The following is an 18,794-nucleotide window of genomic DNA, read 5'->3' on the forward strand; positions in this document are numbered from 1 at the left end:
GTCCTAGAAATCACTTGGCACACCCCTCCCTGACTTTCTCCTTCAACACTCTGGGATGTGCTCACCACTGTTTCTCATGTTCTTCCTTCTCTCTGTGCAGTGGTTTGTTTCTCTGCTCTTGGACACTGAGGTACACTTGTGTTTGAGCTGCCTGTTGTGGCCCCTTCTGTTGTGGTCCCTCCTGTTGTGGCCCCTCCTGTTGTGGCCCCTCCTGTTGTGGCCCCTCCTGTTGTGGTCCCTTCTTCATGCCTCTTGCACTTACTACTTTCCTTTGTTTTACTTCTTTTCATCAAGTCTCACCCTATCTCTGTGTCTGTGTCTGTCTCTCTCTCTCTCTCTCTCTCTCTCTCTTTTTCTCTCTCTCATGTTCTGAATTCTTTGTATTCTTTGGTTTCCCTCCATTCTTTCTTATTGGCAACCCAATTTCCTCTCAGCACTTCATGTTGGCAAGCCCATCTATCTCTCTTAAGTGAAGCTCTGGCTCTGAGGCCTGCTTCATGTCACTGATCCCTGTCTAAGAAGATGATGCTCCTGGGAGCAGAGTGAGTTCTTTGGGAGAGAGGCGATCTCTCTGGAAGTCAAAGATACACAAAATGTAGGAAGAGATACTGTCTCTTCATGGTATTTCATAGAAGAAGCACTTAGAAAAAGTGCTAAAAAAGAGTATAGCAGAGTAAAGTTAGGACCATTTCTGTGTTCTCTGAGTGTTAAAATGTGTTCTCTGGTCTTTCTTCAGGAAGAGACACCTTTGTTTCTTGCTGCCCGAGAGGGAAGTTATGAAGCAGCCAAAATCCTGTTAGACCATTTTGCCAACCGGGACATCACAGACCACATGGACCGACTTCCCCGGGATGTGGCTCGGGACCGTATGCACCATGACATTGTTCGCCTCCTGGATGAGTATAACGTGACTCCCAGCCCTCCGGGGACTGTCTTGACTTCTGCTCTCTCACCTGTCCTCTGTGGGCCCAACAGGCCTTTCCTCAGTCTGAAGCACACCCCAATGGGTAAGAAGGCTAGACGGCCCAACGCCAAGAGCACCATGCCCACGAGCCTGCCTAACCTTGCCAAGGAAGCCAAGGATGTCAAGGGTAGTAGGAGGAAGAAGTGTCTGAACGAGAAGGTCCAGCTGTCCGAGAGCTCAGTGACTTTATCCCCTGTTGATTCGCTCGAGTCTCCTCACACATATGTTTCTGATGCTACATCCTCTCCCATGATCACATCCCCTGGAGTCTTGCAGGCCTCGCCCACGCCTCTGCTGGCTGCTGCCGCCCCAGCTGCCCCAGTGCATGCACAGCATGCACTGTCTTTCTCCAACCTTCATGAAATGCAGCCTTTGGCTCCTGGAGCCAGCACCGTGCTACCCTCAGTCAGCCAGCTGCTATCCCACCACCACATTGTCCCCCCAGGTAGTGGCAGTGCAGGAAGCTTGGGCAGGTTACATCCAGTTCCTGTCCCGGCAGACTGGATGAACCGTGTGGAGATGAATGAGACCCAGTACAATGAAATGTTTGGCATGGTCCTGGCTCCTGCAGAGGGAGCCCACCCTGGCATAGCAGCTCCCCAGGGCAGACCTCCAGAAGGGAAGCACATCTCTACCCAGCGGGAGCCCTTACCTCCCATTGTGACTTTCCAGCTCATCCCAAAAGGCAGCATTGCCCAGGCAGCTGGAGCACCCCAGACACAGTCCAGCTGCCCTCCAGCTGTTGCAGGCCCCTTGCCCTCTATGTACCAGATCCCAGAGATGGCCCGTTTGCCCAGTGTGGCTTTCCCACCTACCATGATGCCCCAGCAGGAGGGGCAGGTAGCTCAGACCATTGTGCCAACCTATCATCCTTTCCCAGCCTCTGTGGGCAAGTACCCCACACCCCCTTCCCAACACAGCTACGCCTCCTCAAATGCTGCTGAGCGAACCCCCAGTCATGGTGGTCACCTCCAGGGTGAGCACCCATACCTGACACCGTCCCCAGAGTCTCCTGACCAATGGTCAAGCTCTTCACCACACTCTGCATCTGACTGGTCAGATGTGACCACCAGCCCAACTCCTGGAGGTGGTGGAGGGGGTCAGCGGGGACCTGGAACACACATGTCCGAGCCACCAAACAGCAACATGCAGGTTTATGCATGAAGTGTCTGCCTCAGTTGTAGAGATGGAAGTGCCTATCACACATACTGCTGAGGGACAAGTGAAGGTTACCTAAAGAGAAATGAAGAAACCTCTGTAACCAGCGTCTGGAGGCAGGAGAGAAGATGCTCCGAACTTGAGACAAGCATGAGAAGCATTACTTTCATCTTCACTGAGTATCTGTGCAGTTACAGGGGAGGACTCAGCTCCTGCTGACCTGTGCCCATCCTGTAAGTTCGTGAAGGTACAAGACAAATACAAGCCTTGAGACGCCTCGCTCTCTTCTTATTTGGAGAATACCATGGGTGCCTTTTATCACCCAGACCTTCTTGCAGCTTGAACAGCATTGTAAGCCCTGGCGGCTTCTGACCGCATGTGGAGATAGTGCTCTAGAGTGGACTGAGAATGTGTCCTGGGACTCTGGACAGGCTGACTTATCTGATCGTCTCAGCCCTGGAAATGGCCTTGACGTCACTTGGTGCTTTCCTCTCTGCACCTGTCTGTGGTTGATCCCCGTCAGTGTGTCATAGGCAAGACTTTTGTGCTCTTAATCATTCCTGAAAAAGTTGGGAAACAACTTTAGCCTCCTGTTCCCACATTCCCAGCACCCAAGGAGGCTCACCAGCCCTGGCCTCTGAAGTGGGCTTCTATGGAAAATGCACACACTGCGGTCTTCACGTCTCATTTCTAGAAGGAAAGAGAAAGCAAACTATTTGGGGAATAGAAGCCTCCTTCTGAACCTGCACCTTAATTTCTGCCCCTGCATCTGGGCCCATATACACTCATGGGGGAAGGGTATGAGCTGTCGTTCTGTTGGTTGTCCTAGTCCATATACAATTGTACTCTGTGAGGCTTAGGTACTGTGATATTCCTCTCATTTTGTTGTAAAGTAGGAAAAGTGGGTGAATGTTGGAATGTCTAAGAAATAAGCTAATTTGCTCAAGAAGCAATCACCCACCTCCAGGCCCTCCATTGGCTGCCACTGTGAAGCGCGTTTGTCCCCAATCTTAGGACTCATTGGTCCAGCAGATGAAGGTACTCTTGGCTGCTGCACTGCCCCCATAGATGGCAGCAGAAGAAAATGACTCTCCGTTTACCCTTGCCATTTAGGACAGAACTTGCCTAGGGCACAGGGGACCCTGTTAACTGCCAACTTCCTTAGAACCACTTTCCTTTCAGATCAGAAGCCAATTTATCAATTTCCCTCCACACTGTGTGATCTGAGTGATTGGTGCACACAGTAGGTTCTCAGTGAAGACGTGGAGAATGGACAGTCTCCTGAGCACACTCCTTCCCTAGAGTTCCCTTCAGATGATGATGGCTCCTCATTGTCCTCGTGTTCAGATTAAGATTGTACCTCATCCAGACCTGCTTCCTGTATTGTGGTCTCAGTGGCTTCTCAGACTCTCAAGAGCAGAAACAGTTTTTTGTCTGTTGTAAATCTAGGATGATAGTTTTCTCCATCTTCCCCCCAGTCAGCTGATAATTGGCCCTATGGCCATGCCATCAATCACTGCTTCCTGTTGCCATGACGCCCATGACACAGGAACATGAGTTCTGCTGGAGCATTTGTGTATATTATTAGGTGGATCACCTGGGGGGTGTTTATTTGTTGTTTTAGGGGTTTTGTTGTTGTTTTAATAATAGTCTTTATCCCTGTGATAGTTGAAATAAGTGCCCCTTCACTCATTTATCAGTTTATGACCTTAGTAACTCCGTGTATCTGTTACCATGGCAGTCTATAAACAACTGAGGATTTTAGTCCCATCCAAGTTCATTGAATCTAGAAAAATAATTTGTTTTGTCCTGGTCTATGGCAGATTAAAGTTGGTCGTTTGACTTTATTCTCATGTGGTAACATCATCTTACCAGCCCCTTTCATGGAATATAGATATTTTATTGCCCTAAATGTTGACTGTCTCCCCCATGTACCCATCAGTTAGTCCCAGATAAAGAGAACCTGTGTGTGAACCTCTCTGCCCTAAAGCTCTAGAGCCACTGCCTGCAAACAACAGCCAGGAATCCAGCCGCTGGGTCTGTGGTCACTGCTCCTCCCCCAGACACAAAGAAGAACAAACTTGCTGTGTCTCCTTCAAGGAGCCCTCAAAGAGGATCCTTTGGGTTTGGGAGGAGGGATGTGAAAACTGCCATTACAGAAAACAGGTTACAGAGATGAAGAAGGCAACACTGCCAAGCAAACGTCTGATCAGTCCCTTAGATGTTAGAATTCCTGACTGTGTAGTGTCTAGGAAAGGGAAGAGGGAAGGGTAATTCCTTTCTCCTGGGATCTGAATCAGAGGCTACGGCTGTATGGGGCACACCCTTTATTTTCTACACAGATCCCAGATCCATGTTTTGGACTTTTTATTCCTATGAATTCTTCCTTTGACTCCCGCCTGCCTTTGAGGATTTTTTTTTTTTAATTTGTTCTTTTTTGTCTTAAGCATCATTTTCTGACTTATGCATTGGTGGGGGGATTGAAGGAAAGAAAGACTGAGTTAAAGATTTTAGTGAAAGCCGTCAACACAAGTTGGTTGTATTGTTATACTGGCCACTTGAAGTCTTGCATAGAGAAGAACCAAAGGTGTAACGTTCTGTTCGAGTGTGATTTCAGGACCTGAACTTTAACCAGTGTGTTGAATGTACGAGGACTGTTTGAAAGGACACGTGTTTATGTCCTGAGGCCCCCACCCTTAATTGTTTTGGTACTATGGCAACTTCCTTGTGTACATTTCCCTAAAAAATGACATTATATCTGTTTGTATGAGAAACTCAGTAACCAGAAAATGACTGCATGTTCCTGACTAAATACAGGAAGGAATATGCACAATGTTTTTACTTTTTAAAGTTTCATTCTGAAAGTAGTTTAAGATGAAATTTATATGAAAACATTTTTATCACAAAATAAAAAAGGTTCCATGTCAAAGCTCAGTGATGTCCTAATCTGCCCTTCTCCATCGCTGGTGCCCTGGTGTCAAAGTGATGGCCTCATGATGTCACAGTTGGTAAGAGACACTTCCTCATCCTGAATCTTAAATCTTCCTCATCCTGAATCTTAAGCCCAGTATTGGGGTTCTTTCATTTTCTTGTCTAGTTTGATCACAAATGCTTCTGAGGGAAAAGTTTTCATCCATTCAGAAATACTATAATATGGAGCCATTCCACCACACCCTGATCATAGCATGCGACCAACAGACAGCTGCTTGGGACCAAGCACCTCCCACGGAAGTGGGGAGTGTGTGCTGGGGCAAGAATTGGATAGAAAACACTTACTGGGTCACTTACCTGAGCACTGCTGGTTTGTGTGGCCGTGTACAGGATAGACTAAACAGTGGGATTATACAGTACTATCAGGGTATAGATTTACTGCTGGTTTGTGTGGCCGTGTACAGGATAGACTAAACAGTGGGATTATACAGTACTATCAGGGTATAGATTTGCTAGCAAGTACATTTATGTAGAGAGGCAATCAGTGAGTCCCTGGGGTGGCTCAATGCGATGCCAGCAGTCTCATCGCAACCTTACCATCTAGTTTATTTTCATATCCTCTTGTTTTATAGACACTTCTAAATCATGTGTGCATAATTATAAAAAAATAACAGTTTGGGTTTTGTTTTTTTTTTTTTTCCTGAAATGACTTGATTTCAGATCTTGGGAGATGCTTTGGTTAAGAAAGAGTCAGGACTTCATGGTTCATTAGCACATATCAGTTAGTCCTCAAGTTTTATAATTGTACATGAGACATGTTGGCCTCCATGTGGGTTTTATGTTGGATGTGTGGTTTTATGGATGGAGAAAATTAATAAGAGCCTCAGAGGGATGCCCCACAGGCTGTTCTGGAGCTGGAGTTGCTTCTTAGAGACTTCTGTGGTACCATATCTTGCTTGGAGGACACTTCCTCCCATGGAGCTAAGCTGAAGGTCACTGTCTATTGATCTCCTACCCTTGCACCTGGAAGCCTTGCAGCCTTGCCCTCAGCTGTCACTGCTGTAGAACAGTAGGACCGGATACTGGCCAGCAATTGTGGAAGGAAAGGGAATAAATTTTCTCCCTCAGTCAACCCTCTCAGCCAAGAGCCGGGGACTGGCTCTTGTCAGAAAGCGATGAATAAAATAGAACAGTCTCCTATAATACCAGCACACTTAACAGGATGTGGGGTACCTGGGATCTGTGAGGTGGCCACTGCCTCTAGCACATGCCTCTGCCATGGAGAGGATGAGAGATAAATAGAGAAAGAATACATTGTTTCTTTTGGTATAGAATACTTAACAATGTATACTAACAGGAGACAGTATTCCCAGCACTTGGGAATGAAGTCAGGAGGATGCCAAATTTTAAGATCATCTTCAACTATATAGAGTTCACGATTGGCTAGGGTTACATACGACCATGTCTCAATGAGGGAGTGGATGCATGAGTGTTAGAAGCACAAGCTGGACTGCAGAGACCCCTGAGTAGCACTGACCAGTCTATTAATCTTTAGTTCAAAGGAATGGAAGCCAAAGGAGTTACTGGAACCTGGAAGGAAAGCTACCTCGTACAGGTTTCCCATCAAGGCACACCATGACCCATGCAGGTCTCACCCCACCCTGAGAGATGGCTCAGAGTCCTGGGTCAGAGTTTGAATGGGAAGAAGGGTGTATCTCAAGGCACAGGTCTCCCTCAACCATACTTGTGCAACCAGTTCTTGGGAAACTTCCACTGCTGACCTGTTACTGATGTGTTAGTCCAGGAAACAAAGTAAAAGTGTTTCTGTGTTGATAATTCTAATGGAACTGCTTCTCCAGGCCTGCTACTGGGTTTCCTTAGCTGTGATGGCACAACCTGGAGACAATCCAGCAGCAGGATAGATAATGGAAATTCTTCAAGCCCTATAAAGTAAAGATGAAATGGCTCAGTTGGTGAACTTGCTTGCTGCCAATACTGACGATCTGAGTTCTGTTCCAGGGACCCACATGGTAAGACAAAGAGAACCAACTCCTCAAGTTGTCCTCTGACCCCATGTGTGTCCTCTGGCCACATGCGTGCCATAAAGAAAAACATCAAGTGAAGAAAATTATAGACTTACTTATAGATACAAACATAGAAAGCAGCTGTTACCAAACTAAAACTACAGTGGTGACGACCTGCTTTGCTTTTTATCCGTGGTAAACTCCATAATCAAAAGCAAGTTGAGGAGGAAAGTATGTATTTCTGCTTACAGCTCAAGAAGGGAGGGAGGAGAGGAACCTGCAAGTAGAAACTGAAGCAGAGGACATGGGCAAACTGCTGACTGGCTTGATCTTTTTGGCTTACCATGGTAGCACCATCCACAGTGAGTTGGGTCCTCTCAATTCAATTGTCATCAATCCAGGAAATGACCTATAAACTTGCCTACAGGACAATTCGATGGGAGAATTTTTTTCAACTAAGTTTCTTCTCTGATGACTTTAGCTTGTGTCAGATAATAAAAACCCAAACTGGCACAAGTGAGTATTTTATCATTCCATCTCCTAAGGAAACATCGGCAAAGAAGTGGATTGATAGGACTGAAGAGATGCTTGGTGGTTAGGATCACTTGTTCTTCCAGAGGAACTGGATTAGAATCCAGCATCCACAGTGCTCTGAAACTCCAGTTCCAAGGGATCTAATGCCCTCTTGTAGACTATGGGGACCCTTTACACACATACATGTAGGCAAAGCACTCATAACAAAATAACATTTTTAAGTGTATCAATAGATGCTGCCACATCAAGAAAACTCACAGTCACTGCTGGGAAATCAAGAATGTGCTGATCAAATTATATATTCATAAAAAACCTGAAATAAATTATGCCAGGAAACATCACAAAATAAGGTATCAGCTACCATCTAAAACAAATGCTATGCTCAGTGATGAAAGAGTAATCAAAGAGGTTAAACACAGGTTCCAGCTGTTCCATGTACGCAACAAGATCTTGAAGTGGTGCTTAACTGTGTTAAGGAAAACAAAAAGAATAGACAATAGTTGGTTATATACACTTACATAGTTATAACCATTAAATCACACTCCAGCCATTGACATTTGTCTCCACTGCAGAGAGTGAACACAAGAAATGTGAAGACATTACAGCTGTGGGGTGAGGACTGTGTTGGGTAGGAAGGCTGATTGTGGCTCAGCAAACATTTGGAGTTATCTGTGGATATTCTGAGAAGAGAAGATTAAGGATCAGGAATCATGAGTTTGAGACTACTTTGGGTTACACGACGAGACCCAGTTTCAAAAGCAGAGGGGCGTCTGGAGAGATGGCTCAGCGGTCAAGAGCACTTGCTACACAATCATGAGGCCCAGATCTGGATCCCAGTACCCACGAGCCAGCACGTGCCTGTAATTCTAAGTTTGAAAGGGTGGAGACAGGAGCTCAGGGCTTGCTAGTCCTCTGGGCCTACCTGAGAACACACCAGTCTGAGGTTTAGGGAGAGAGCCTATGTCAGAGAAATAGGTGGAGTGATAGAGTTCACCCAGTGCCAGCTTCTGGCCTTTGTACACAATGGTACATGTTGCACGTGCACGCAGAGACATGCACAGCACACTTTTTTTTTTTTTTTTTTAAAAAAAATCTATTAAACTTTTTTTTTTTTTTTTTTTTTTTTTTTGCTGGCACTCTGCTAAGCTTTATCAGAAGACAGACCTGGAAAGAATTTTAAGAGTGAGACTTTTTCCTTGTTGGTTCTAATAGCTCCATAAACAAAACTCTTCCTGTACTATTTCAAGTGCATTCCCAAGTGCCAGGTTCCCAGGGTGTTTTCTTTTTAATTGTGTGTGTGTGTGTGTGTGTGTGTGTGTGTGTTTGTGTGTGTGGTATATGTGTGTAAGTGCCTATGGAGGGCAAAGCAGGATAGTAGGCGTCTTCCTATCTTTCCCTGCCACCTTATTTGCCTTGAGGCAGGGCTTCTTACTGAACCATTTCAGCTAGGCTGCCTGACCTGCAAGCTCTTGGAATCTGCCCTCAATGCCCCACCCCTCAATGCCCCACCCCTCAATGCTAGGGTTACAGGGATATACAACTGTGCCAGCTTTCAACATGGATGCTGGGGGTTGAAAGTCAGGTCCTCAAGCTTCTTCTAGTGAAAATTTTAGCTATTATACAATGTGGAGAATGGCTCTCAGGTGACAGCTACTGGCACATGCTGCTAGTTAGAGGGTCTTAATTCTAATATGTAAAATCCAAGTGCACAGTGTGGCTCTCAGTTTGTAAAGAACACCATTTTTAAGGGTGAGTCAATAACATTAGTCAGTATGAACACTTTCACTTTCTTTGATCTACTCACTTAAATTCTAGCAATCTAATACTTTGGAAATAGTTTCAAGGGGCAAAAATGTGTGTATAAATACACACCTTAAGTGTTGTAAAGTACATATTTGTTCATGCTCACTAGCGTAATACAGGAAAGCTTTAAAACAACATAAATGTGAAGTTTTTGACTAGCATAACTGTGGCACATGGGAAATTGTCAAGTCAGAGAGTAGTGCATACTGTTAGAATACCACGCACCTGTTGGGGTCATCGGAGTAAATCTAAAAAATTATTTGTAGTATGTATTGTTCATTGGGAAGAGACACTCTTGCAATAAAATGAACAACATGTACTATTTTCTAGATTTAAGTCACTTTCTAAAAAGGGCTTCAGAGAACAGGGTAGAGAAGGCAATAGAACAGGTAAAATAAGGAAAGGGGAGGGAGACTTACCAGGAGCAGAAACACCGTGGAGAGGAAGGGCAGGGAGGTAGGGGTGGGGATGGCCATTGAACTGAACTGATACATTTTCATCATTATGTCCTAACATTGTATTTATGTACCATTTATATTGTACTAAATATTACAAGTGCAAAAATAAACAATAGGCACTCTAATGAGATATGAGCCACATATAAATTGCTGTGCATATTTAATACGTCTATATATACACTCATGTCTATTACATGTGTACATACATGTTTGAGATATGTGTGTGACTGTAAAGCTGTCATTAGTAGAGCTACTGCCTCTCCAAAGTACCTTCTGCCCCCTTTGTCATATTTGTGGGGAAATGCCTAAAATAATCCGTTATAAAGGCAAGGGTTTATTTTGACTTCTGAGTTTGACATACCCTGGTCACTTGGCCTGTATCTTTTAGGTCAGGACTAAAACAACATTACAGCAAAGAGTATGAGAAGCTGTTACCTCAAAGCTAGGAAGCAAAAAGGAAGAGGCCAGCATCCCTATATCCCCTTGAAGGGCACACCCTGGGTGATGCAACTTCCTCCAACTAGGCCCCATGTCTCAAGAGTTCCAATATCTTGCCAGATGTGGTGGCAAATGTCTGTACTCCCCAGGGAACCCACAGACTTGAGGCCTTACTATACTTTGAGCATAGTTACATAGCAAGACTCTGTCTCTGAAAGAGAGAGACAGATGTAGTGCCTTAAAATGTACTATCTCTACGGTTAGGGGATAGTGCAGCCTTTCCTCAGCTGCTCCGTGTCTGCTGCCGTTGCTTGCATTCCTTACAGTGTTCTGCAGGGCTTTCACAGTAGAGGAGACACAGGCTCTCTCCTGTCTCCTGGGTTCCCTTTGCCACCTCCTCACTCTCATGCCAGAGGCTGAGCTCAGGGAGCATGCTGGAGCCCTTTCCTGAACCAGCTCACACCGTTACCAGAGCCTTCATTTGGCTAAATTCAGGGTTCCTGGAACTCTGCTCAGCTCCCCTTCAGCCTGCTCTTCCTTTTCCAAACCCAATTCTCAGACCATCACAAGCCTCTTCTTTCAGCCTGACCATACATCCTAGGTTTCCTGAGGTCTCTTATTTGGTCTCCCTGTCTGCTTCCCCCACAGTCCCATGGAGCACCATGCCGGTGGTACTGGGATAGACCTAGCCCAAGTTATGTTACCCTAGGATGTCCACGTACCTGACCACATTTTAAATTCTATCGGAGAAGGGGGATATCATTTGAAATGTAAATGAATAAAATGAATTTTAAGAAGTTAAAATGAAAAAAAAAAAAAGGTGACTAGTACACATGTGTGCTTGTGTGCGTGCACACACATACACACACACACACACACACACACACACACACACACGAACCAAAACCTCACAACTGGCCAAAGTGACTAACTAAGAGTATATGGACTGCTCAGCCACAGAGGCAGCTGTCATGCCCCACACCACCCTACAAGGCTCAGAGGCCATCAAGGAAGAGGGTGAAAAAATAGTAAGAGCCAAAGTGAAACAGCATCCTCTAGGCATGATGGGATCACCAGAATTATGAGTGCAGAGCAGCTGTGGTTGCCTGCACAAGACCAAGCCAGTTTCAGGTCCAGCCTGGAGTGGGGAGGGGCTGGGAAGCTGCCACACCTAAGTATGGCAACAGCCTTTTTAATGCTCGCTCTCCTCTTTCATTCAGGGAAAGTACTCCTGATGCCTTCACCCCTCCCTAAGTGCTGTGCTCTTCTCCCTCCCTTTCTTTCTCAGCCCAGGACCATGACTTCTGCCCACAGACAACAGGTCTAGACCATCAAGAGCTCCCTAACTACACTTCCGTGGGAAGCAGCCCGACTGAATTTCCTAAGACTAAACCTGAAAATGCTTGTCTTGTCTTCAGGCCTTATGTCATTCCTCTGGGGTTGTCTCTGGATGTTAAGCCCTTCTGGCTTCCAAACGGAAGACATTTTTCTTCACCAGTGACGTGTCATCTGTCCCCTGTACATATTCCTACTACAATTATAACCCACTGTCTACCTTTCTCAGAGTATTCCTGGATTTCTCCTGAAGCCAACAAGTGTTTATTGTGCATGGTAACACCATCGTGTAAATTCTCAATGCACAGCAAAAGAGGCAAAAACAATTGTTTTCTAGTTTGGTGGTAGAGCTTTGAAAAGCCAGCAGCTGGAAGAGTCTGGGGCAAAAGGGTGGGGTACAGAATCTGGGACTGTCCGGTGTGTTTTCGGCTTTTTGGAGAGACCCACTAGAGAAATGGGGCACACTTAACAGCGAGGTGATGGAGGCGCTATAAAACGTATTTTGTTTTTTTGTTTTTGTTTTGGTGGTGATGGGTTTTTTGTTGTTGTTGTTGTTGTTTGTTTGAGACAGAATTTCTCTTTGTAGTCCTGGAACTCACTCTGGAGACCAGCCTGGCCTCGAATTCACAGAGATCCCAGGGCCTCTGCCCCCCCAATCCCCCAGCCCCCCCCCCCCCCCCCCCCCCGTCACCAGCCCCCCACCCCACCCTCCCGGAGTTCTGGGATTAAAGGCATGTGCCACAACCACCAGGCAAAGCGTGTGATTTTTTTTTTTCTGTTCTCCTGTAGACAGACTCCATAGTGAACTGTCTTCTGAGCAATTTCCCTATTCTTTCTCCATTTCTGACTCTACAGCCACCCCTCGGCATCCTGTATATTCAGAGCAAGCTTGGGACACGCTCTTCATTCTATTGTTCTCGAGCTCATTTCCCTCTATTCTTAGGCGCGAGCTTAATTCACAGCCGGGGTAGAGGTTGGGGGTGGGGGAGGAAAACGAACTGGATGCGTTGGGTAGGGGCGCGCCTGCGGAAAACCCGCCATCTATGCCCGGAGAGTCCGGTTTTCCCAGAAAAGCTTGCTATGGGAGCGGTGTGCCTGGGGTTCCTGCGCTTAGAATGGAGTCCCATGGAAATCTGATGCACAAACCAGAGGCTTGAGTTGCTCCTGCAACTCCCGAGTCCAGAACCAACCAAGCGCGGATAAACAGATCATGAGGTCAGTGTGGGCCTCCCTCCCCCAACACCGCTGGCTGTTTCTGGTGATGCTTTTTCTTGAGGCTATGGGCGAAGACCTACTATTTGACCCTGACTGGGGCTTTGACTCATATGAAATCACCATTCCCAAAGTACTAAGCTTTAGGAAAGGGGCACGGGATATAAACAGTTCTTTGTCATACCTCTTACAGATAGAAGGCAAGGAGCATGTCATTCACCTGCGGCCCAAGAAGTTACTGTTACCCAGACATCTGCCAGTTTTCTCCTTCACCCAAGAGGGCAGTCTGGTAGAGGATTACCCACATATACCAGACCAGTGTAATTATGTGGGCTCTGTGGAAGGCTCTCAGGAATCCGAATCTACTCTGAGTACATGCATGGGGGGTCTGCGAGGCGTCTTGAGCATCGACTCCAGATACTACCAAATTGAGCCCCTCAGGGCCTCTTCCAGTTTTGAACATGTAGTGTATCTTGTAACTGACGACAACTTTAGCAATGAGACTTGTGGTGTGGTTGATGAAGAAACAGGTGGGCAAACAGCAGAGGAAGAGGAAATGGCTCGGATAAAGAACTTCCATGACTCCTACAAGCACCAAAGATACTTGGAACTGGTCATGGTCTTTGACTGGAGTAGATTTGTGTTTACCGGTAGCAATATGTCTAGAATGGTGGATGACGCCATTCTTTTGGCTTCAATTGCAGACACTTACTTTCAGGATGTCAGCTTGAAGATTCAGCTGAAAGCACTTGAAGTCTGGACCCATTATAACAGAATCCGTCTTTATTATCCTGAATTATCTCAAGTTTTAGGTCAATTCGTACTTTACAAGAGAGCCTCACTGCATCACCGGCTTCCCTCAGACTGGGTACATTTATATGTTGCGAGAAAATATTCAGATGCTACTGCATGGTCCTGGGGAAGAGCATGTGAAGAATACCACGCTGGATCAGCAAGCAGCTTCCTCAATGTTAATATCCTTGGACCTGCTACTTGGACTGCTCATGAAATGGGCCACTGTGTGGGGATGCACCATGATGAGGAATTCTGTCAGTGCAGGGGTAGAAAGAGCTGCGTCATGGGGACAGGACGTACAGGGTTTAGTAACTGTAGTTACCATCAGTATTTTTTACACGCATCTTATAAAATGTCCTATTGTCTATCTGACTTTCCAAAGCTGCATATAGTAGAGAGATGTGGAAATAAAATTGTGGAAAACCAAGAGGAATGTGACTGTGGCTCTGAAGAAGACTGCAAACAGGACCTGTGCTGTGGGCCAGACTGTAAATGGAAAGAAGGTGTCAACTGTTCCAGTGGCCTTTGCTGTCATAAGTGTAACTTCCTTCCATCGGGATATGTGTGTAGGAAGGAAGTGAACGAATGCGACCTCGCAGAGTACTGTGATGGGACCTCAGGTTCCTGTCCAGATGACCATTACAAGCAGGATGGGACTCCGTGCAGATACAGAGGCTTTTGTTTCCATAAGGGATGCAGATCCAGGTTCATGCAGTGCCGGACCATTTTTGGACGTAGAGCCAAGGAGGCTCCTCCTCAGTGTTACGATGCAGTTAACATGTTAGGTGACCCATCTGGGAACTGTGGCATTGTAAATGCTACTAGATATACAAGGTGTCACAGAGGCAACACACTCTGTGGCAGGCTACAGTGTACAAATGTTAAAACCCTCCCCAAACATCCAGATCACACCCTTCTACTGTCCACCTATCTGAGGAGAGATAATCTTATTTGCTGGGGCACAAGCTATCATGGAACCATGATACCCCATGGGGTACCTGACATAGGTGACGTTAATGATGGTACCTCCTGTGGTAGTAACCAGGTGTGTCTTAACAGGACTTGTGTTAGCTACACCACCCTGAATTTCGACTGTTTGCCTAGCAAGTGCAATAGCCGAGGTGTTTGCAACAATAGAAAGAATTGCCATTGCAAGTATGGCTGGAAACCCCCATTCTGTGAGGAGGTAGGATACGGGGGAAGCATTGACAGTGGGCCTCCTGGACCCAGAGCAGAAGCATCGTTTGACCCTCTGTATCTGTTGCGCACTATTTTATTCATCGGCTCCATGATCCTTGTGTGTTTGGGGCAGCTGATGAAAAATTGGTTTCGTTATCGCCGGGAAAAAAAAACAGCTGAGACTTAGGGGAAGAAGAGGTGAGAGGGAGGGACTGAGAGGCGAGGAGGGAAGGGGAATTGTGATCAGGATGTAAAGTAAATACACTAACGAATGAATGGAAAAATAATCCCTTTGTTTTGTATTCACACAGGGGTTACTTTGGCACCTTGAGTGGCAGTTTTGCTTTCATGGCTCATGTTAGAGTCCTACTAGCTGCAATACATTGTAGTGGGACTTTCTGGATCCTTCAGTTAAAGGACGACACAGAGACTTATTAATTTTTATGATGGCTTAGGCCTTTAGCTGGGCAGACTCTGAGCTAGCTCAGTCTAAATTGATGTGACTATTCTAGCCCACAATCTGCCACGTGCCTAGTTACCTCTCTGCGTCTGCTCCCATCCGGTCACCTCTGTGTCCTGCTGGTGAATCCCTATTTCTAATGTTTTTCTCCCAGAGACCTTTTCTCAGCTCAGAAGTCCCGTCTTCCCCTTCCTGCCCAGCTGTTACCCACCCGCTCCTTATTAAGCCAATGGACAAGTGAGGGAGGTGAATGGTTATGAAGTATGAGGCAGGGGATGAACCACAAGAACAGTTCTCAGCTCTCTGCTGGTATAGATGGTTGGATATACAGAAAAACCCTACACACAGTGCACCCCAACAATACACAGGTCTTGCTTGGGATCCATATTCAAGTATCTAATCAGTGCTATAAAGCTGGGTTACAACAATAATTTGAGGTTCCTCTGCTGATCCCTGATGTAATTCTTAGGCTTCCTTCTCAAAAACAAAACTATAAAAACTCCCCAGGAGCAGAGTACAACAGAATGTGGTTAAATCTGTACCATAAATTCCTTCCTAATAGTAATATAATTTACTTACACTATCTTTTGTTAAGCCACCCTTTTAAGGCCATTAAAATATAAAAGATGATTCAAATGTTTAAAAAAAAAAGCAAAACCAAAACAAAAACAGTCAAGACTCTATCTAAAACAAACAATGTCAGGTCACAAACATGACCAGCCATCCTGTCATCTAATACATTGGTCATTTAGCAAGTTCATCATTTATTCAAATGACTCTTTATTCTTTTCCCAGAATGATGTCACACAAATTTCCCATATATTTCAAATCAGCAAAAATAAATGATATTATTGTTTGGAAACAAATCAGTGAAATTTCCTCCCAGGATTCATTTTCCCTTCAGTTTGGGATCCAGCGTTGTGTTACCTGAAATGATGGCTAATAGTTCGAGTGCCGTTTGTGTCAGAGGACAACTGTGGTGTTCAGGGTATAGCCCTGTCTTAATATCCTGATGAAGGAAGCTCATCTTCTTTGGTGCTAGTATCTGCACTTGCTGCATGCACCTGTGCACCTGCTTCAGGATACTTGGTGATAAAACATTTTTTAAGTTAAACAAATACAAGTTACAAGGGTTGATCCCTCCAAGAGACTTCCTGTCATGTCTCTTCCGGTGGGTACAGACAGCTCTGTCTGCTGCCTTGTATTTCTGATGTGGTGTTTAGGGTGAGCACTGATGGGTCCACTGTCCTGAACTGTCACAACACCTGCATTCTGTATAGCCTATAGAAACTGTCGGCCCTCAGCAGTCTCTTAGCATGGCTGTTAACAAAAATTAATGTTTGCTGCATGGTTTGAGGTAGTTTTGTTTTGTGTGACAACTAGACAGAAGCTGAAGTCTTCTGTGAAGAGGGAACCTCTACTGAGAAAATGTCTCAGTCAGATTGGCCTGTATGTAAGTCTGGAGAGCATTTTCTTGATTCGTGATTGCTGTGGAAGGACCCAGCCCAGTGTGGGTGGTGCCACCCCTCTGCTGGTGGTCCTGGATGGTATGAAAAAGCAAACTGAGCAAGTCCTAAGGAGGAGCCAGTGAGCAGCGCTCCTCCACGGTGTTTTAGGTTCCTACCTTGAGTTCTTGCCTTGATTTCCCTTCGTGATGGACTGTATAGTGGAAGCTGAAATAAGTCCTCTCCTTCCCAGATTGGTTTGGGTCGTGATATGGTGTTTATCATAGCAACAGAAAGCTAACTAGGACAGTGTGTCTGTTTCACAGGAAGGTCTTTTTGAGTAGCTCTGGGTTTGTTGCACTCCTAAGTACAAATTCAGAAACTGAAGAATGCCTTTTACCCTCCACCCCACCCCCACTATCCTTCATGTCTCTAATCTTTCCTCTGTGACAGTGCGACAGGAGTCATTTCCAAGGAGTCATTGCCACATGTATGACCAGGGAGAGGCTCATTCCACCTCCATCCTTGGGCCAGCCCAAGCGGTTGCATCCTGCTTTAGGCTGGATCTTCCTGTTGTTCCTGTTGCAGCAGTGCCGCAGCCTCCTGCACCCTGCCCCAGTCCACGGTGCCAAAGCCACAGCAAAGGCAGAAACAGGGCAGACACAGCGAAGGCTCGCCATCTACCTAAACTACTTTGGGTTTGTTTTCACTTAGAGAAAAGAATGTAAATAACTAGTTTTGTGATGATCACAATTTTAAACATATAATAAACCTACCTGGCCAGCCATGCGATGTCCTAAAATATAAGGATAATGAATCATAGGTGGGTACTGATAATGATAGACAACATTACTGAGAGTCCACTAGGTGCCAAGACTTTTCACTGCATTATTGTATCTCCTGTTCAAAATGACTCTGTTGTGGGAATTTTTAAATGATTTTTTTAGATATTTTTCATTTATTTATTTATTCACTTTACATCCCAATTGCAACTCCCTCCCTCCTCTCCTCCCAGTTCCATCCTCACATATTCCTTCCCCCAGTTACCCCCTTCCCTTCTCTGAGAAGAAGGGGAAGCCCCCCTCCCATGGGTACTAACCCACCCTGGCACATCAAGTCGCAGCAGGACTAAGTGCATCCTCTCCCATGTATGTGAGTGCTGGCTTTAATGTATGTGTGCATGTATGTATATTACATGCATGCATTGATACTCATCATAGAAATACCCAAAAAGAGGGCATTGGTCCTCTATTGCTGGATTTATGCATGGTTATGAGCCAAACCACCCTATGGGTGCTGGGAGCTGAACTCAGATTCTCTTCAAAAGCAACAAGTGTTCTTAACTGCTGAGTCACCGCTCCATCCCTGATACTTATTTTTCAATAGAAACCAAGTCACAGCAATGTTAAAGGACATACATAGGCTTCTATAGTAATACAAACAGGATTACCAGGGGCGGGGACTACAGACACATATAATTCAGATAAGTTTAGAGATGACTTACTGAGAAATCTTAACGTTATTAGTACATTAGGAAATGGGATTTTAACTTTCCAGTGAATGAATAAATGTGTGTGTGTGTGTGTGTGTGTGTGTGTGTGTATACCATGTTAACCATTTTTATGTGCATTTTGTGGTAACTAGTATATTTTGTTATACAAATGTTCTATGGGACTCTTTTTTGAGATAGAGCCTCAGTATGTCGCTCTCATTGGCCAAGGACTCTTTCTGTAGACCAGACTGTCTTTCTGTAGACCAGGCTAGCCTCCAACCCATAGTGATCGGCCTGCTCTGTCTCCTGACTAAGAGATTAAAGGTGTGCCTTTCTACACCCAGCAAGACCCTCTTCATCTTACACGAGTAATACTGTGTATCCACTAAACCAAGCCCCATTTTCTCACCGTCCCCCATAGTCTGCTTTCAGTCTGTTAGACTTAGTGAACTAAATCCCTCATAGAAGTACATTTATGTGGTGTTTTTCTTTTTTGTGACTGGCTTCACTGAGCATAGTGCCTTTAGAGTCTATCTGTATTGTAGCATGTTGACAAGAGAGAAACC

The 18,794-nt window shown here is 45.4% G+C and overlaps 2 protein-coding genes across 2 annotated transcripts in view; both read left to right on the forward strand.

Moving 5' to 3' along the window:
- Notch2 (notch receptor 2) overlaps positions 1–5,051 on the forward strand; it is a 134,573-nt gene extending 129,522 nt beyond the window's left edge. Inside the window, exon 34 of the mRNA XM_034499834.2 lies at positions 737–5,051. Within this exon, the coding sequence (XP_034355725.2) occupies positions 737–2,128 (1,392 nt within the window). The 3' untranslated portion in view covers positions 2,129–5,051. The remainder of the gene's footprint in view (positions 1–736) is intronic.
- Positions 5,052–12,655: 7,604 nt separating this feature from the next.
- Positions 12,656–15,765, forward strand: Adam30 (ADAM metallopeptidase domain 30). The gene has a single exon (XM_034501272.2). It carries the CDS (start codon positions 12,856–12,858, stop codon positions 15,016–15,018), a length of 2,163 nt encoding a protein of 720 aa, XP_034357163.1. The 5' UTR covers positions 12,656–12,855; the 3' UTR covers positions 15,019–15,765.
- Positions 15,766–18,794: the final 3,029 nt, after the last annotated feature.

The sequence above is a fragment of the Arvicanthis niloticus genome, chromosome 4 (genome assembly GCF_011762505.2).
Source record: "Arvicanthis niloticus isolate mArvNil1 chromosome 4, mArvNil1.pat.X, whole genome shotgun sequence".
NCBI classification, from domain to species: domain Eukaryota; kingdom Metazoa; phylum Chordata; class Mammalia; order Rodentia; family Muridae; genus Arvicanthis; species Arvicanthis niloticus.